At 39.0% G+C, this 21,193-nt stretch overlaps 1 protein-coding gene and 1 long non-coding RNA gene across 2 annotated transcripts in view; both read right to left on the reverse strand.

Annotated features, from left to right (window-relative positions):
- LOC102079775 (myelin-oligodendrocyte glycoprotein) overlaps positions 1-21,193 on the reverse strand; it is a 43,594-nt gene that overhangs the window by 14,455 nt on the left and 7,946 nt on the right. The gene's annotated exons all lie outside the window — the stretch shown is intronic.
- On the reverse strand, positions 681-8,804 carry LOC102078696 (myelin-oligodendrocyte glycoprotein). Its single transcript, XM_019354232.1, has 5 exons — positions 8,587-8,804; positions 3,711-4,088; positions 3,493-3,576; positions 3,291-3,400; positions 681-3,212 (listed from the first exon to the last, which is right to left on the reverse strand). Exons 1-5 carry the CDS (start codon positions 8,675-8,677, stop codon positions 3,174-3,176), a joined length of 702 nt encoding a protein of 233 aa, XP_019209777.1. The 5' UTR covers positions 8,678-8,804; the 3' UTR covers positions 681-3,173.

Consider the following 21,193-nt stretch of genomic DNA (forward strand, 5'->3'; position numbering starts at 1 on the left):
AAACTATTCTTCCCACTGTCTCGCCCAAGCCTTAATCCTCCCTCTCACATTTTCTCATCCATTATTCTCTAATGTTGCCTAAAGTTAAGTAAAATTATAATGCATGGGAAAAACAGGAATGGTGTCACTTTTGTGAGCAATCATATTTTACTGTAAGTCTTATTAGTAATATGAGTGTTTTCCCCATAGAGGCTGTGAGGGAGGCAGGGAGGGTCCTGACTCACAGACTGTCTTTAAACCGCATGCAAAGCGAGGAAAACTAGCTCGCCACAGAACGAGAAACTCTACAGGACATGTAAATACCAAAAAACAAGGCTTCAGATTCCTGGAGAACAAACTGATGGTTCTGCTTCAAATGGTGTAAAAAAGCATGTGTGAGACCAATGATTTTAAAATAGATATTCATTGAGAGTAGAGAATTCAATATGAGCGGACACACACACACACACACACACACACACACACACAGCTCAGCTGCCCACAGACTAGAAAGAAAACAGCTCACACACTGTGGACAGCTGGACTAAACATTTGCTTTATTTGACCCACAGTCACTGTATTCATATAAAAATAAACTTTATTCTCAGATGGATTTAAATAAACTTTATATAAAATCTTCAAAACCGTGAACATTCCCAGTATCTATCTGTACACAACAGAACAGATGCACAAAGAACACAAAGACACACAACTTTAATTCAGTGCAGCAGCAGCAGAGGCTCTTTCAGTCTGTGAAACACATAAAACAACAGTGGCAATGAAATATGACCAGTTTCATGAGGCGTGCAACACTTTTAATTAGAACTGGAACATTTGTACAAAGTTTCTACACAAAAGCAAAAGACAATGGATGTCAAGCCTTAACGACAAATGAGCTGAAATAAATGTAAGGTACAGTTAATAAAGTGCTAAAGCAGGAAACGAAAAACACAAATTAAAATAAGCAAAAATAATAAAAGACAGATAAAGGCTTTTTTTGTAAATATTCACCTACCCAGCAAACATTTTGATGCTGAATAACTTATTTTTTGGTTTGTTTTTTGGACCTGGTTAGAAAAAAAAATGTTCCAAAATTAAATTTGAACTAAGTTTTAGACATTACAAACATTTTGATCTACTCTTTAACATCGCCTAGATCAGGGGAGTCAAACATAAGGCCCAGGGTCCAGAATCGGCCCAACAAAGACTCCATTCTGAGCTGTTCCAGTCTGTACCTTAAGATCAAAGTTGGCTGTATGTGGCCCTCGATCTAAAAATCACATCCATGACCTGGATGTTGTTGCTTTCTACGATAAGAAATTTTGTGTGCTAAAATTGTGTTCCACTCTTTCTTAATCAATTATAACAAAACAAAATATACAAAAAAAAAAAAAAAAAAAAAAGAATTGGTCCAATGAAGCCTAAACCATGAATTGAACACACAAACTTCTGAGCCTGTTTCTGATGCTACTCGGTTGACTGACTGATCGGCCGACCACTAGGAGGTAATACGTGTGACAGGCTGACATGTTTAAAATAACAAAACAAATATAGATGTATTTCATTTGTTGACAGGAACAATCGTACTACAAGCAGTTTTGACCTGAGAGAGACTCTCAGGATGTTTGCTGGGTATGTTTGAGCTTATAATGCAGAGAGCAGGTACATGGAGCTACATTATGACTCTTAATACAAAATAACCGCTATAAACTATAAAAGCAGCAATAAACAACAACCAGCACAAACAACATCTTGGTGCCCTGCCTACAGGTGTTTGGTGTTCAGGGAGTGGTTATAAGATTAGTCAGTGAAGGATCTGTCTGAGGTCAATAGTTAAAGAGGAATGAAATAACAACTAGGCACTTTTCTATCAGTCATTGTTAATAGAGCAGCTAAACCTTTGAGTCTAAAGTTGACTGTCTAACATATACAGTGCTGCTTGTGTGAGAGTTGCCCCACACGGTTCACAAAGCGTCTGCTTTTCTTTGGCATCAACGTGTCCACATGTCTGCTCTTCTCTTCTCCAAGCGTTGATATTTTGTTGCATTTTCATGAGAAACAAGGAGGATGGGAGCTAGCTGTGTCATTTACCAGAGGTAGATCAAATGTACATGACGAAAATTATTGGTTAACGAAATTATCACTGATGACTGCAACAAAAATTTAAATCCGAATCTGTTTGTAGCTTCAGTTTGTAACTTAAAATGAAAAAATATAGACACTTCTAGTTTTTCTTACATAAACTGGAGCTCTGTATCAGCTTAATAAATACATTCACTCTGTCGTAGAGATCTGCCCACCAGCTAATTCAAGCTAAATTTGATAAATTAGTTTAAAAATATAAAGTCTCGTGTGAAAATCAGTTACATGATGTTCACAGTGCTGTCATCCAGGACAGCCTTTGTAAGTAAATACTTTCTCTACATCAGTGTCACGGTAACCGACCTGTTTTGATTCAGACTTGCATTAAACTGATTTGACTGAAAGTGCAGCATTTCCTTCCAACAGGACAGTGAGAATTTAATCTGATAAAAGCTCAGTTTGTGGCATTAAAGATGGTAACAGAGCTCTTTGAATGTTCAACATTCCCACACTGAAGAAACAAAAAGTCCTGAATGTGGTTTCCAAACTTTATGGTTACATCAAATCCTGTTGATGTTTTTACAATCTTCTGCATCTCCGAGATCCACACTGATAGAAAAATCTTTTTCCAACACACTGAGCTGGAAATGTCCAATAAAACTTTCTAAATAAAGCAGCAAATCAATTTCAGGGAGGACTTCCTCTTTTAATTTGTCCATCACTAGTAGCTTTTAGGAAGAATTACTTTGTCCTTAACCAGTAAGTTAGAATTTTAAGGCTTCAAGTTAATACAAATCCATAAAAATAAATATGATCTTCATCTTTCAACATGTTGACACAGGAGGTTTTCTTCAGTCTTGCGTTAAAGGGCATCCGGGACTAGGAAGTCCTTAAATGTTCTTTTTCTTTGAAAATGAGCTCGACATTGCTTGAGTCTTCAGCTTTAAAAAAACAAAAACAAAAAATAGAATCCACTGCCTTTATGATGACCTCAGTGCTGCTGGGCCCGAGTGTCTCCCTGTGGCTGCTGGTTTAAATTTCCAACCTGACTGTGAAAATCTCAAATGGTCTCAGCTCCATGAACACCAACGTTCGCAAAGCACCTGGAATAGTTATACTTGGCTTTGGGTCGTTTTGCCTTCTGAAAGCTTCTGTTGAAAGAAATTGAATAATGAGTCAGTCTAACAGGAAGAAACAACATGTTTGTGTTTTATTTGTTTCTTACTTACATTTAATTTCTGATGAAGGCAGCGAGAGAAACATGCAGAAAAAGCGACGACAACCAGAACCGACATGAAGGTGATGACAACGGCAACCACAGAGACTCTGGATCGACCTGCTGACGTAGTCAAGAAATAACCAAGGTTACCACAAATGGACAAAAAATGTCACCCAAACACAGTTGATGCAGAGAAAATTTTGACTTCTCACCGTTTGCTGGAGTCGTGTCCTGAGGATCTGGAGTTTGGAAGTGCAACGGCATCTCTGTCGTGGAGGTTTTAGCAAAATCTGGATCTAAAAAGACCATAAACACTAGAGTTATAATAAGCTGATAAAATGAGACTGAAAGCTTGGAAATGAGTTAAAATAATACACAAAGCATGTTTCCAAGTCTGAAAGTTCAGTTTGGATTGAACAAATCTTCTGACCGACTACAAGTTCAACAACAGCAGCTTTCACTCTGCTCCTCAGCTTGGGGATGAAGCATCTGTATCTGCCGTTGTCTTCCTCCGACACGTTCAGGATCTTCAGTGAAATGTTCCCGTGTTTCATGGCGTCCATGAACAGCTCCGTCCTCCTGAAGTACGAGGCCATCTTCATGTCGGGGACCTCCTGCCTGTCCCTGTACAGGTGAACGTACTCCACTCGGCTCAGCCGGTCCGACGGGTCGGGCTTCAGGTCGGGTTTGGACCACTCCACCGTCAGACCCTGGACATCGAACCTGGGCTCCAGGTGACACGGCAGGATGACATCACCACCCGGAGCAGCAATGATCGGAAGATTTGAACCAATCACCAGAACCTCACCTGGAAATACGGAAAATTAAACCTCCCGAATTCCCACAGACCCCTGTAGAGTTACACCGTGAAGACCTGAAGATCATGAACAGCCCCATGAGTCTTTGTGCTGTTACCGCAGAAGTGTTTCTGGGACCATATTAAATGAAAAAACTACTCCTCAGTACATTTGGTAAAAAGAACGGTTTAATCCTTCAGTTTAAATGAAGTAGTGACATATCTGTGAAGGTTTTCAGCCATCCAGATTATCATAGTCTCAAGCTCTTGCGTTAAAGGCTGCCAGAATTATTTTTCCCGTTTTATGTTCATGCAGATGCTTAAACTGTACAATCAGAACTGCTCCCAACAATCATAGATGTTTACATCAGTGCTGTAACAACTTCTACTGTTATAACTTGCACATTACTTTTCTCAGCTTATATATACACTAACTTATTGAAAGTTATGTCTACTTTTTAATGCACAGGTACAATAAAAAATCTGCACTTTTCTAATTATTCTAAATATTCTTAACTATTTAAACATCTTTCAGTATCCTGCTATGTTTGCACACTATCTGTACGCTAATTTTAACAACTGTACTGTACTCTGCTCTCGTAACTATTGTCCATGATGTAAATATGTAAAAATTGTGCTTCTGTTCTGTGTCCTGTTCTGTTTGTATATGTGTGTCTTTGCTGCTGATACAACCAAATTTCCCCTTGTGGGACAATTAAAGGATTATTCTATTCTATTCTAAACTCTTATTTGAAACACCTGGAACATCCTGTGGCACTTTGGCTCTTAATAAAACATGTTGGTCGGGTGGGTCAGCGACTCACAGGACCACCTCGAAGCTGAAATACCTGTGACTTCCTGTCAGTATTTAGACCTGGAGAAGACCTCTTCGAAGAACCAAAACCAGTCCTACTGTGTTCAACTGAAGCATTTATGTAAGGAATGTTTGGATTCGGGGTATAAACAAAGTCATGTCCTTTTTGTTATGTAACATGCAATTTGTTTTTTTTAAATATGTGATTTTTTTATTTTTTTTTTATAAAGAGAGAACGCTGATTTCTTTTGGACTGAAATATCTCATCGTCTTCGTTGGATTACCATCTAATATTTATGTCCCACCCCCAAGGATGAACTGTTGCCTGTAACTTTGTAATGAGATTAAATGTGTCAGGCTCAGCTTTGTGTCTTTAATAAAGAGAAACGCTTTGCTGCCTTATAAACAGTAAATATTTATATTTGTCAGATTTCATTAATGTATCACTTTCATTGGATTATACTTGGATTGATCTTTATTTAAATGTTCATTATGTCTGTGTAAGTTGTCAGTCATCCATGTTCACACATTGGACACAGAAGACAGATGGTTTGAAAGAGGAGTGAAAGAAGCCATCTATGTCCACTGTGAGCGACCATCTTTGAACAGAGGCGGTGGCTTATGACACCAACTGTCTGCCATCTATAATTCAGTTTTGAGATCCTTTCCAGACACCTTAACGCCCACTCAAATCTTGCATCAGTTGATTTCAATGGATCACATGATAGGGTGAGGCAAGGTCTCACAGCGGTTTCACCTGAAACATCTGGTGATAATGACCCACACTCTTTTTCACATCTTGGCTCATGTGATGAGACTCATGATAAATAGTGGGTCAACAATCCTCTTAAGGGAAAACTCCCACTATGGCTTAAAAAACCTGGGACTCTCCACAATTTGGTCCTAAGAAGAACCTTCTTGGATGAGAGGTGAGACAGCTTCATGAAACTTAAAGAAATCCAGTCTCTTTTCTATCTAAGCGTAGGCTTTTTACTTTTTTTTTTTTTTTAAACATTTCTTTGTTGTTTTCTGAGCTTATTTTTCATTTATTTATTCCCCTTTTGAGCTCTTTTGGTATAAAATATAAGGTAAAATTTACATTATGTATATTAGCAATTAGGTGTAAAGAATAAATGCTCAAAAGCTTAAAAGATTTGAAGACTTTTGACATTAGAATGAATTTTTATCCTTAGTAAAACTATTTCTTTTTATAACTATATGAAATCCCTCCATTTAATTCTATAGGGAGGGATAAACAACATATTCATTATACATTGCTTAGTTTTAAATCTGCTTTTTGCCTTTAGAGAAGGCTCTTCACAAGAATTCAAATTCTGATCAATAAAACTATATTTTCCTTTTTTAAGGTTACCTACTTACATTAAGCAAACTCTAATTACTTAATGTAAGTTCCCTTTTCACAGTGGAGTATAAAAACTGTACAGATATACACTTCTGTAATAGCAAGCACAAACATTCACGGGACTGTGTCTAGATTTATAATTATGTATGATGTAGATTCTGGTGTTTGTGTGGCAAAAACAATGCAACTATTAAGATGAAGTGAAGCTATTAAGTGCTGAAGTTTAACCACTGGGTCCTGAAACTGTGCAGTGTATGAAACACAGGACCAAACGTTGTCTCTTTACTCATAATATAAATACTGTCTTATTTTAAGTCTTATATTTTTAAGTGAGATTCATTATAAAATTGCTAAAGTAAGGGTGTATTGTGCATATTTAAAACATTCAAAATAAACAGTGTGGTTTAGCTCGCTCCTCCTTTCTTAATAGCATTTTTTGCAGGCACTGATCTTAACTTTTTAAATTCAGTGTAACAAATTTCAATGTGTGGACATGTTACCGCAATGGCTGCTGAAGGTGACTCCTACACTTCTAGAAGACTCTGTGTTCTATCAAGGGACATCAGATTAACTGGAAAAAGAAATCCACAACTTACTAAACTGTCCAATCAAACTGGAAAAAGTTTGAACAGAGTTTATAATGCAATCATAGACAAAAACATGAATCTTGAAAAGAAAAATATGAAAGAAATTTAGAATATTATTATTATTGTTTTTAAAAAAAATTAAGAATAATAGTTCAAACTCATTAAATTAGATTTTTCAGGTAATATTTAATTTATACTATCATATCAGGTTGTGAGTGCTGTTATCATGTAGAGTTACCAATATTACTCACAACAGTGATTCATTAGTTGTAACTCTGATGTAGTCAAAGTAATAATAGACAAGACAATGTCATCAACCCATTGTTTAGAAACTTAGAGCAAGGACGTTTGAATGCTAAATTCCCATTGGGAATATTAAAATCATAATTGTCATAAAATTAAATAAGATTACAACATATACAACTTAATCTCAATCAAATATGAAAAAAAAAAAAACCACACACACACACACACACACTACAAATCAAACGTTCCTTCTCTGCCAAGATGAACTACCTGATTATGTAAAACAAAGGAGGGATCCATAAGAGGCGACAGGTTAATCGTTTTAAAACAACTAACTATTAATGTGAATCTTCTGCAACCCAACCAAGCATTTAATCATCATACTGAATAATTGTTTTATTTATTTATTCATTCATTCATTATTTTTTAATTTATTCATTTTAATCCTGTCATTATTTACTCGTTGAACTTCATTCTCCACCTGATATCCACTGTGATGAGATTAAGCTGAGTTCAGGGCTATACAATAATAATAATAATAATAATAATAATAATAAGTATCTAAACTTTGCTTCATTCATTCGGTTTAAAGTGTAAACATTTCTTGGTATTTTTAAACTACAAAGCTCGAGTCAAATGTTGTTTAGGATTACAAGGTTTTTAAATATAAAAAATGTATTATTAATGTATATATGACTGAACGTGTAAAGCGCTTTGGGGTCCTTGGGGACTAGTAAAGCGCTATACAAATACAGGCCATTTACCATTTACCATATTCCAGTCCACTTAAAAAATTTTAATTAATGATTTTTGTAAATTGAACGTTCGATTTCATTTAACGTTAAAAATAGAAATATATATTTATACAAACACACATACACACACAGAGAGAGACTAGGTTACAGCACATGACAGCCGCCCTGATTGGACGAAAATCACGTGATTCAGATTTAAGCCTGAGCCAAAATGGCGGCTCATTCCAAACTCTGTAAATTTCACAGCAACGACTGAGCGAAACGAGTCTCTGAAAACATTTCATGCGACAAACAGGATGTTTACTTAGTGTATACGTCATTATTTCAGATCACCAGATCCTGGTTTCCCCTGAATCTCCACAGTTATCGCGTCACCGGAAGTGTTGCTAAGCACGTGTGTAAACAGAACAAACATGGTTACTGTTTACATTGTGATAAACTCAGGGTTCTGCTTCATGTCGCTTCAGTATCGGCCTTAAACCTTCACACACAGACATGACACTCACAGTTTTAGACTGTTCGGTGGATCAAAATAAAATTACGAAAATAAACCGCTCGTTAGAGGAGAAGTTACCCGAGAATCATCACATTTAATATATTATTAAATGCCAAAGTAATCCGCTGAACGCTGTCATCGCTTAATACCACACGGCAAAGGAAAATTGATAATAGTTAATTTGGCTGCTTTGATTCATAAAATGTTATTAAACTGCAGCTCAGAGTAACATTTAAAATATCCGCTTACCCTGTACCAGAGTCCACACGCTGAAAGCCGAGCACAGAATAGAAGTCCACAGTGACGAAGAGTCCTTAAAGAACGAGTTGTACACAGACATGGTAGATAAAGTACACAATCTGAATGAATGAATGAATGCTCCTCTCGACTGTGTTTCTGCCTCCTGCTCCCGAATATTCTCTCTGACACATGTTCTCTCCACCGGTTGCTCAAATACTCTCGGTGTGTTTTGGAAACATGGGCGGGTCTAAACTCCACCCCTCTCTGTGTTGATTGGCTTAAAATGACATAATCAATACGCTTTTCCGGATTCACTGGTATGCTTGGTGTTTCCTTGGTAATATTTGTTTACAGTTCTAGATTTTTCTTTTTTTAAATTGCGGTCAGCGTTTTGTCATGTGATTTTTGTTTTCAGAAAAAACATCTTTGCTATGACAGATTGAATTGTTGATAAATGTCACCTGACAACGGATGATTTACATGTATATGTATACATGTAAGTACATGTATATATAAGTATATATCAAAAGGAGGGATGTCACAACATTGAATCACCGGTTTACAAAGAGATTACAAATTTCTTGTAAAAAATGTTGCATTTCTTGTTTGTTTGTAACTAACAATATTGTTACTTACTAATACTATGTGGAGGTAGAAAACGCAAAGTGTTTCTACAGACAAAAGCAAAACAGTGAATTTAAACAAAATTAGAAATTGGGGAAATTTAACAAACAATTAAAACAACACATGTTTTGTAATAAATACCAATTAAAGGCTTGAAAAAACGTTTTATCATACCATCCCTTTTTTGAGGGTGTCAAACAATAAATTTAATGCAAATAATGGCGAAGTCAATATGCCAAAACAAAGAAAACAAACAAACAAAGAAAAGAATCTGTAAATTGCTAATGCTACCCAGTCATATACAAAGTGTTAAGGCCAATATGTGACCCGCCTCCCACTGTGACGCAAACTTCAATACAAGAGCAGTGAATTTAGGCCAAATGTGTATTTCTATTATAAACTAACCACAGCATGTCCAGCTTAATTCAGCTTTTATATAAATAAATATGTTTACATAAATATGTAACTGCTTTATGCACCGTACAAACAGTATAAATAGTTATGTGTGCCTATGCCAAGAGGCACACATATTACTATTCGTCGGATTTATTATGTGTGCCTATGACAAGAGGCACACATATTACTATTCGTCGGATTTATTGTGTGGATGCTTTATGCATCCACACTATTGAGTTCCTGTTTCTCTTTATTCTTTATTATTCCAGTTGCCACTTTTTGTACGTTTTTTGGCACTTAACTACTTTCACAATTTTCAGCCGATTTTCACCGTTCAAATTTTAAACTATTCTGCTATTTCTGCTAATGTGTGCTATGACTTTTGGTATTTTTTGCTGTTATACTTTTTAAAATATTAAGCTTTTTTCCTTTAATTTGTCCCATTGAAATGAATGGGAAATTTCTGCAATTCTGCTAAAACTTGCTCGTTTTTGAAACTTAACTACTTTCTCATACTTTCGCCTAGAACAACCATTCAAACTTTAAAATGTTCACAAATTATTGGGCTATTCATGATTGATTCAGCTTTTTCATATCTGTTACCGTTTTCATCTTATCCCTCTTTAAGTTTTGAGTTTCATCTTTGTGATTTTTCACAAAATACATGCGTTGTTATGGTTGCTATGCAGTTGGTTCTAAGTGAGCCACTGTACCTTTGGCAATTTTCTCTTCATGTCCGAACAACTTCTTGCTACTTGATTAATTTTCACTCAACTCCCACAAATTATACATCAAAACGTAGGTATTTTTGCTGGCTTTCAGAAAATGTCACTATCATTGTTGTGGGATTTATAGAATTTTGGCAAATCTCCTCAGACCAACACAAAGTCTCAAAAATCCCCATAGAAAGTCAATGGAGAGCTTGTTCAAAATCACAGCTTGATTTCTGTAATGAGAGGCATTTTCGAATCGTCATATCTCCTTAACGAAGCGAAGTTAAAACATGAGGCTTGTCCCAGTATATCTTCAGACACTCTTGACACTCACAATTCAAGAATTTCTTTCTCACCTATTACCGTTCTGAAATGAGTTAGACTTGTTTGAGGGTAGGAAATTCGTCCTTCGCTCAGATTTCTTCAGATTTCAAACTCTGGAAATGATCCACTTTTTTCTCTCGTCATATCTTTTTAATGGATATCAACAGAGACCTGAAAATTTCCAAGATTGTTCACCAAAGCCTGCTGTCTCTTACGGTGAAAAAATGATATTGATACTCCAAATAGATTTAGAGTTAGAAAGCGTTGTTTGAGGGGAAGTCAAGGCAGTTTTTGCTTCGCTCTACTCAGTTATGGTGCATTAGAAGTCAAATATCTTTAATAATTCATATTTTAATGATAAATTGTCAATACTTTAAGATTCCCTGATCTCTTCTGAACAAAACGGTGTAAGAATGACCGTTCTAGCCCCTACGGTTAGGAAATTATGGCCATTTGTTTGAGAGGAATCCTCACTATGAGAAATTCACTGCAGAAATCCTGTCTCTGTGCTCTGTGTGTGTAAAAACGGCTGCACCTGTTTTGGCGGGAAAAAGTACACAGCCTCTCTGATTGGTGGATTCAAATTTAGCAGCTCCCAGGCTGCTTGATTGAGCTAGAAACTTGATTTTCTCTCCCTGTGTGTGTGTGTGTGTGTGTGTGTGTGTGTGTGTGTGTGTGACAGAGAGAGAGAAAGAGAGGGCGAGACAGAGTTTTTATGGGAGCATCTTATTGTATGATTTAAATTCAATATATTTAGACTGGTTGACTGAATTTGATCCTGTGTGTGTCTCTCTGTGCATGTGTGTTTCCATATGTTTCCATATTTGTGATTGTGTGACTGTTACACTTTTTTTGCTGAGTTTTTTTTTTTCATTTAACAAGTACATTTGAAGGACCCTTAGCATGTTCAGCATTTTTTCAGCTGTCCATTTTGCTTTTCCGGTTTTTCTGTTTAAGTTATTACTATTGTGCTGAATCATACTATTTCTGCTATTTTATAAGATTTGTGCTAAATATAGTATTTCTACCCAGTATAGTATTTCTGATTAATTATAGTTTTTCTACCAAATCATATTACAGTATTTTTGCTTTTTATACCATTTTTATAGGATATTTATATTGCTTAATATAGTATTTCTGCTTTTTATAGGATTTGTGCTTAATACAGTATTTCTGCTAAATGTAGTATTTATGCTTAATCACACTATTACTATATATTTCTGCCAGCTTCCCAGCCAGCCAATCATATCTGAGGTCTGCAGTTTCTTCTCTCGTCATATCTCAGCGACGGATGTACAAAGAGTAATGAAAATCGCAGTCAAAGTACACCAAAGTCCGCTGATTCACCCAGTACAAGAATTATGCTCCTAGTCCACCTAGTTTTGGAGTTACACGACGTTTTGTAACTCCAAAAAACGGCGCTCTTTGCCTCACACCGCGATCTAATTCTGACTGCTCATCAACCTGTTTCCCAAGTGCTCACTGTCTTTCCCAGTGGGGCAGCTGGTAATGACACAGGTCTGCAACCCAAAGGTCGTGGGTTCAACTCCACCTTGGACAACATGTTTTTTGCCCTACAAATTAATACACTATCACAGACCACTAATTCATATTCATCATTTATTATAATTCTCAAAACTTTTTACCAGCTTTTCTAATATGGACCTCACATTCTTCTTAACACTCCATGGCACAAATACTCTTCCCTTTAGGCTCTGTGAATGTGTGTGTGTATCAATATTTCTCCCATTTTAAAGTATTACTCCTCCATAATTGGATTTCTCTTAAATCAAAGTACTTTTACTACATCTTAGTACTTCTGCTCAATCATAGTATTTCTGCTAAATCATGGTTTTTGTGCCAAGTCATCAGAATCATGTTTATTGGCCAAGTATATGTGCATACAAATACAAGGAATTTGGTTCCGGTAGATGGTGGCTCTCGAGCACAGCAATGTAAATCTCACACACACACACACACACACACACACACACACACACACACACACACGCACCCACACACACACGTATCTATATATACATTACACATGCATACACATACATACATAAAGCTGTGTAAACCAACTATAAATAACTAATCTAAACGTATATACATAAAATACAGAAATGAAATGAGGTGGAATGAATACTACAGAATGTACATAAGGTGCAGTTGCAGTCTGGCAGTGGGAGCAGTGTGACAGTTCAACTGTTTAGAAGGGAGATGGCAAGGGGAAAGAAACTGTTCCTGTGTCGGGTGGTCCTGGTCTGCAGGCTTCTGTACCGTCTGCCAGAGGGCAGCAGATCAAAAAGTCTGTGTCCAGGGTGTGAGGGGTCTGTGATGATTTTCCCTGCCCGTTTCCTGGTTCTTGAGAGGTACAGATCCTGGATGGAGGGCAGGGGGGCGCCGATGATCCTTTCTGCTGCCCGTACAGTCCGCTGCAGTCTGCACCTGTCCTGTTTAGTGGCTGCACCATACCAGACTGTGATGGAGGAGCACAGGACAGACTCAATGACTGCAGTGTAGAACTGGATCAGCAGCTCCTGTGGAAGACTGTACTTCCCCAGTTGTCTCAGGAAGTACATCCTCTGCTGGGTCTTTTTGAGGATGGAGTTGATGTTGGTCTCCCACTTCAGGTCCTGGGAGATGGTGGTACCCAGCAACTTGAAGATCTCCACAGTCGACACAGGGCTGTCTGATATGATGAGGGGGGGCAGAGTTGAGGGATGTCTCCTGAAGTCCACTGTCATCTCTACAGTTTTAAGAGTGTTCAGCTCCAGATTGTGCTGACTGCACCAGAGTACCAGCCGCTCAACTCATCATAACATTTGTGTTATGTTATAGTATTACTACTAAGTGGAGGAATTTCTGTCATGTTACAGTATATGTGCTGATTACAGTATTTCTGCCAAATATAGTATTTCTGATTAATTATAGTTTTTCTACCAAATCATATTACAGTATTTTTGCTTTTTATACCATTTTTATAGGATTTTTATATTGCTTAATATAGTATTTCTGTTTTTTATAGGATTTGTGCTTAATATAGTATTTCTGCTTTTTATAGGATTTGTGCTTAATACAGTATTTCTGCTAAATGTAGTATTTATGCTTAATCACACTATTACTATATATTTCTGCCAGCTTCCCAGCCAGCCAATCATATCTGAGGTCTGCCGTTTCTTCTCTCGTCATATCTCAGCGACGGATGTACAAAGAGTAATGAAAATCGCAGTCAAAGTACACCAAAGTCCGCTGATTCACCCAGTACAAGAATTATGCTTCTAGTCCACCTAGTTTTGGAGTTACACGACGTTTTGTAACTCCAAAAAACGGCGCTCTTTGCCTCTCACCGCGATCTAATTCTGACTGCTCATCACCCCGTTTCCCAAGAGCTCACTGTCTTTCCCAGTGGGGCAGCTGGTAAGGAAATTATAGCCATTTGTTTGAGAGGAGTCCTCACTATGAAAAATAGACTGCACAAATCCTGTCTCTGTGCTGCGTGTGTAAAAACAGGTGCACCTGTTTTGGCGGGAAAAAGTACATAGCCTTTCTGATTGGTGGATTCAAATTAAGCAGCTCCAGGCTTTTTGACCCACCTAGAAACATACAGGAAACACTGTATGTACAGCCCCTGTTTGTTCACTTGCTTCTGCTGCTGCTGCGTGTGTGTGTGTGTGTGTGTGTGTGTGTGTGTGTGTGTCTGTATGACAGAGAGAGAGAGAGTTAGAGAGCCTTTTTATGGGTGTATCTTATTGTGTGATTTAAAATCAATATATTTACACTGGTTGATTGAATTGGATCCTGTGTGTGTCTCTGTGCATGTTTGTTTCCATATATGGGGGCGATCGTGGCTCAAAAGTTGGGAGTTCGCCTTGTAATCGGAAGGTTACCGGTTCGAGGCCCGGCTCGGACAGTCTCGGTCGTTGTGTCTTTGGGCAAGACACTTCACTCGTTGTCTACTGGTGGTGGTCAGAGGGCCCGGTGGCGCCAGTGTTCAGCAGCCTCGCCTCTGTCAGTGCGCCCCAGGGTGGCTGTGGTTACAACGTAGCTTGCCATCACCAGTGTGTGAATGGGTGAATGACTGGATATGTAAAGAGCTTTGGGGTCCTTAGGGACCATAAAAGCGCTATATAAATACAGGCCATTTACCATGTCCATATTTGTAATTGTGCAAGTTATTACTATTATGCTAATTTACAGTATTTCTGCTACTTTTCGGTGTTTGTGCTAAATACAGTATTTCTGCTAAATCTTAGTATTATTGCTTAATCATATTATTTGAGCAAAATCATAGTATTTGAGCATATTCTTTCTATTTGTGCCATAGCATAATATATTTGCTGAATTACAGCATTTCTGCTATGTTGTAGTATTTGTCCTAAATCACAGTATTTGTGCAATGTTTAGGTATTTTTGTTTAAATAAAGTATCTATGTAATCTTATACCATGGTTGCTAAAATCCTGTATTTCTGAAAAGTTATCTTGTTTCTGCTAAGTTACAATATTTATTCTAATTTCTGCTGCTAAGTTCTGCTATGTTATTGTATTTCTGCCAAGTATTATGTTTTCTTTACGTTATTGCAGTTCTGCTAAGTAATTACATTTTTGCTAAGTTCTTATGCTTCTGCAAAGTTATTACAATTTTTTGCAAAGGTTTTACAACTTCTGCAACTTTTCATCTTTTTCAGCTAGTTTCAGCTGACAGCTTCAGCTTTACAGCATCCACACTGCATTTTCGCAGGAAATGCAAATTTTTCTAGTTATTCTTATTATTCTTATTATTATTATTCTCCATCTTCCGCCTAAATTTCGGCACGTATCACGCCCCGCAGTTTTGAGAAAAGCTTCATATATGTTACCTCATTTTGTGCGGCTGGATCTGGAATGGTGTGCTATGACTTTTGGTGTTTATGACTATTATAGTTTTTAAAATATTAATATTTTAGTGAAAATTTTCCCGCGCTCCTCTGCCAAACAGTTTTGACAATAGGGGTACATATGTTACATCATTTTGTGCGGCTGGAGCTGGGCTAGTATGGTGTGACTTTTGGTGTTCATAACTTTTATAGTTTTTGAAATATTTAGATTTTAGTGCAAATTTAGGCCAATTTCTAGGCTCCTGAGAAAGATTCTGCTTTTGGCACCATAGAAACAGACTTCATTTGTGGTGGGTTGGCTCTCTCTAGTGGTATACCGGGAGTAGTACGGCCTAAAGGGTGCCATGCTTGGTGAAAACTACATATCCCACAATTCATAGCATGCCTCTACCGAGTCAAACAATGGCGGACACCACTTCGTTTTATATGTCTTTTATTCGTGTTTCTAGGTCACAAAATACACTTTTAAGATATTTTCAGGCGAGAATGTAGGTGTGTAAACTTCAAATATCTGCTCGTTTTATCAAGACATCCCATATTAGCGACAATTCTTTTAAGTGTTGCTGATAGCCGGCTAGCTAGCTAGCGCCGCTAGCTTAGCTAGCTAGCGCCCCTTCGTGAAAAACCACCCAGGCTTGGCTGATAGTGAGGTGGCTAAAATTTGTTTAATCGCCCGATCGCTCGGCAAGGGTCTGTGTCTTAGCTGGACTTATTTTTCGTTTATATGGGCCGATGATGCTGGTCGATGTGGAAAAAATAACTGAGTTGTTTGGTGGTGGAGCTACAACAGAGGGCAGCTATCCACCGGTGTGTGACAGAAAGGACATGCCGCGAACGAGACATACAAGGCGGTGAGGCTACCGCCGATCGTCCGGTGTTTGCTAACGCGGAGGTCAATCATGGATCAGGGAAAGCGAAGGCAGGAGCGTGAGGTGAACTGAATTTCAGGTAAGAAGTTATGACCTGCACTCTATTTGGGTCAGATATAAACCGAGTTTAGGTGTAGTTTATTTAGCAACAGTTCTCTTACGTGTTGCTGATAGCCGGCTGGCTAGCTAGCTAGCGCCGCTAGCTTAGCTAGCTAGCGCGGCTAGCGACCCTTCGTGAAAAACCACCCAGGCTTGGCTGATAGTGAGGTGGCTAAAATTTGTTTAATCGCCCGATCGCTCAGCAAGGGTCTGTGTCTTAGCTGGACTTATTTTTCGTTTATATGGGCCGATGATGCTGGTCGATGTGGAAAAAATAACTGAGTTGTTTGGTGGTGGAGCTACAACAGAGGGCAGCTATCCACCGGTGTGTGACAGAAAGGACATGCCGCCAACGAGACATACGAGGCCGGGCAGGCGATTGCTAACGCGGTGGTCAATCATGGATCAGGGAAAGCGAAGGCAGGAGCGTGAGGTGAACTGAATTTCAGGTAAGAAGTTATGACCGAGTTTAGGTGTAGTTTATTTTCGTTGTGCTGACTTTTTCAATCACTTACAATAACTCGTACTGCGTTCTAGCTAGCACGACAGAGTTTCTATACAGCTGTGTGCGCATGGTGAACTTTATGACAGCCTCCCCTGTCATTCTCTCGCCTGTTGAAACTTCAGTCATGAAACTGATCAATGATCGGCGTTTCTCTCTTGTTTGTTTATCGCGCAAAACAACAGCAGCACGTTTAAGCTTGATCAGCTGTTGTTAGAATTCATTTGCTTTAATTTCTGGTATCAGCTGATGTTTGCTGGAGCTACAGCTGTAAAAACGGCAGATGTCCTTACTGAATCATCAGAGCTGAACTGGTGATGGAGAAACAGGTTTACCCTTTAGGTGACATGAATAAGTTGAAGGGAAGTTATGAACTATTTTTGAGAGACAAATACAGGGAGTGCAGAATTATTAGGCAAGTTGTATTTTTGAGGAATAATTTTATTATTGAACAACAACCATGTTCTCAATGAACCCAAAAAACTCATTAATACCAAAGCTGAATGTTTTTGGAAGTAGTTTTTAGTTTTAGCTATTTTAGGGGGATATCTGTGTGTGCAGGTGACTATTACTGTGCATAATTATTAGGCAACTTAACAAAAAACAAATATATACCCATTTCAATTATTTATTTTTACCAGTGAAACCAATATAACATCTCCACATTCACAAATATACATTTCTGACATTCAAAAACAAAACCAAAACAAATCAGCGACCAATATAGCCACCTTTCTTTGCAAGGACACTCAAAAGCCTGCCATCCATGGATTCTGTCAGTGTTTTGATCTGTTCACCATCAACATTGCGTGCAGCAGCAACCACAGCCTCCCAGACACTGTTCAGAGAGGTGTATTGTTTTCCCTCCTTGTAAATCTCACATTTGATGATGGCCCACAGGTTCTCAATGGGGTTCAGATCAGGTGAACAAGGACGCCATGTCATTAGTTTTTCTTCTTTTATACCCTTTCTTGCCAGCCACGCTGTGGAGTACTTGGACGCGTGTGATGGAGCATTGTCCTGCATGAAAATCATGTTTTCTTGAAGGATGCAGACTTCTTCCTGTACCACTGCTTGAAGAAGGTGTCTTCCAGAAACTGGCAGTAGGACTGGGAGTTGAGCTTGACTCCATCCTCAACCCGAAAAGGCCCCACAAGCTCATCTTTGATGATACCAGCCCAAACCAGTACTCCACCTCCACCTTGCTGGCGTCTGAGTCGGACTGGAGCTCTCTGCCCTTTACCAATCCAGCCACGGGCCCATCCATCTGGCCCATCAAGACTCACTCTCATTTCATCAGTCCATAAAACCTTAGAAAAATCAGTCTTGAGATATTTCTTGGCCCAGTCTTGACGTTTCAGCTTGTGTGTCTTGTTCAGTGGTGGTCGTCTTTCAGCCTTTCTTACCTTGGCCATGTCTCTGAGTATTGCACACCTTGTGCTTTTGGGCACTCCAGTGATGTTGCAGCTCTGAAATATGGCCAAACTGGTGGCAAGTGGCATCTTGGCAGCTGCACGCTTGACTTTTCTCAGTTCATGGGCAGTTATTTTGCCCCTTGGTTTTTCCACACGCTTCTTGCGACCCTGTTGACTATTTTGAATGAAACGCTTGATTGTTCGATGATCACGCTTCAGAAGCTTTGCAATTTTAAGACTGCTGCATGCCTCTGCAAGATATCTCACTATTTTTGACTTTTCTGAGCCTGTCAAGTCCTTCTTTTGACCCATTTTGCCAAAGGAAAGGAAGTTGCCTAATAATTATGCACACCTGATATAGGGTGTTGATGTCATTAGACCACACCCCTTCTCATTACAGAGATGCACATCACCTAATATGCTTAATTGGTAGTAGGCTTTCGAGCCTATACAGCTTGGAGTAAGACAACATGCATGAAGAGGATGATGTGGACAAAATACTCATTTGCCTAATAATTCTGCACTCCCTGTAAACACCAAGCTCCTTTTTTTGTGTAGCTGACAGCTGGTAACTGTGCAGGGGCGGATCTAGCAAAGCTTTTGCCAGGGGGCCAGGTAGGGCATTAACAGAGAAAGGTGGACATAAAGATATACTTTTCTTTCTTACTCTCATATAAAATATTTAGCTTTTATTAAATACTTATCTGAATCTTACAACCAAAGTTTGTATAATAATACACAAGATTGGCTGTAGACCATTGTTCATAATTCAGAACACTGTGTAGAAATAACAAAAAACAAAAAGTGAATGCATGTGTGAAAAGTAGTCTATAATGTAATGCTTCAAAGCGTGTTCATGCAAACATTGTCGGGTCTGCCGTAGTACAATGGGACTTCTGCTCATGAACCTGTGTGCACAGCGTCTGCAAATCGGCGCTGTACGAAGTAACTTCATCTTTACACAAAACTGTAAGCTGTCATCTGTGAAGCGTGAGCGGTGTTTGTTTTACCATAGTTCATGGTGGAGAATGGCTGCTCTTCTGAGTTTTGCTGTCTGTAGCCGTATGAATGGCAACTACAGTGATTAGCAGCGGCATAGGCACACATAAAATTTCTTCTGAAATTTTCGCTTTCTAGTTATTCTTATTATTATTATTATTATTCTCCATCTTCCGCCTAAATTTCGGCACGTATCACGCCCCGCAGTTTTGAGAAAGCTTCATATATGTTACCTCATTTTGTGCGGCTGGATCTGGAATGGTGTGCTATGACTTTTGGTGTTTATGACTATTATAGTTTTTAAATATTAATATTTTAGTGAAAATTTTCCCGCGCTCCTCTGCCAAACAGTTTTGACAATAGGGTACATATGTTACATCATTTTGTGCGGCTGGAGCTGGGCTAGTATGGTTTGACTTTTGGTGTTTATAACTTTTATAGTTTTTGAAATATTTAGATTTTAGTGCAAATTTAGGCCAATTTCTAGGCTCCTGAGAAAGATTCTGCTTTTGGCACCATAGAAACAGACTTCATTTGTGGTGTGTTGGCTCTCTCTAGTGGTATACCAGGAGTAGTACGGCCTAAAGGGTGCCATGCTTGGTGAAAACTACATATCCCACAATTCATAGCATGCCTCTACCGAGTCAAACAATGGCGGACACCACTTCGTTTTATATGTCTTTTATTCGTGTTTCTAGGTCACAAAATACACTTTTAAGATATTTTCAGGCGAGAATGTAGGTGTGTAAACTTCAAATATCTGCTCGTTTTATCAAGACATCCCATATTAGCGACAATTCTCTTAAGTGTTGCTGATAGCCGGCTAGCTAGCTAGCGCCGCTAGCTTAGCTAGCTAGCGCGGCTAGCGACCCTTCGTGAAAAACCACCCAGGCTTGGCTGATAGTGAGGTGGCTAAAATTTGTTTAATCGCCCGATCGCTCGGCAAGGGTCTGTGTCTTAGCTGGACTTATTTTTCGTTTATATGGGCCGATGATGCTGGTCGATGTGGAAAAAATAACTGAGTTGTTTGGTGGTGGAGCTACAACAGAGGGCAGCTATCCACCGGTGTGTGACAGAAAGGACATGCCGCGAACGAGACATACAAGGCGGTGAGGCTACCGCCGATCGTCCGGTGTTTGCTAACGCGGAGGTCAATCGTGGATCAGGGAAAGCGAAGGCAGGAGCGTGAGGTGAACTGAATTTCAGGTAAGAAGTTATGACCTGCACTGTATTTGGGTCAGATATAAACCGAGTTTAGGTGTAGTTTATTCAGCAACAGTTCTCTTACGTGTTGCTGATAGCCGGCTGGCTAGCTAGCTAGCGCCGCTAGCTTAGCTAGCTAGCGCGGCTAGCGACCCTTCGTGAAAACCACCCAGGCTTGGCTGATAGTGAGGTGGCTAAAATTTGTTTAATCGCCCGATCGCTCGGCAAGGGTCTGTGTCTTAGCTGGACTTATTTTTCGTTTATATGGGCCGATGATGCTGGTCGATGTGGAAAAAATAACTGAGTTGTTTGGTGGTGGAGCTACAACAGAGGGCAGCTATCCACCGGTGTGTGACAGAAAGGACATGCCGCGAACGAGACATACAAGGCGGTGAGGCTACCGCCGATTGTCCGGTGTTTGCTAACGCGGAGGTCAATCGTGGATCAGGGAAAGCAAAGGCAGGAGCGTGAGGTGAACTGAATTTCAGGTAAGAAGTTATGACCTGCACTCTATTTGGGTCAGATATAAACCGAGTTTAGGTGTAGTTTATTTAGCAACAGTTCTCTTACGTGTTGCTGATAGCCGGCTGG

This window comes from Oreochromis niloticus, linkage group LG3 (assembly GCF_001858045.2).
Source record: "Oreochromis niloticus isolate F11D_XX linkage group LG3, O_niloticus_UMD_NMBU, whole genome shotgun sequence".
In the NCBI taxonomy this organism is placed as follows: Eukaryota; Metazoa; Chordata; class Actinopteri; order Cichliformes; family Cichlidae; genus Oreochromis; species Oreochromis niloticus.

Excerpts from the sequence above, each read along its gene's own strand:
- LOC102078696 (XM_019354232.1), bottom strand. The coding sequence starts at position 8,677 with ATGTCTGTGTACAACTCGTTCTTTAAGGACTCTTCGTCACTGTGGACT. Across the intron at positions 4,089-8,586 it reads CGTGTGGACTCTGGTACAGG|GTGAGGTTCTGGTGATTGGT; the intron begins GTAAGCGGATAT and ends CCGTATTTCCAG. Across the intron at positions 3,213-3,290 it reads GCCTTCATCAGAAATTAAAT|AAGCTTTCAGAAGGCAAAAC; the intron begins GTAAGTAAGAAA and ends TTCTTTCAACAG.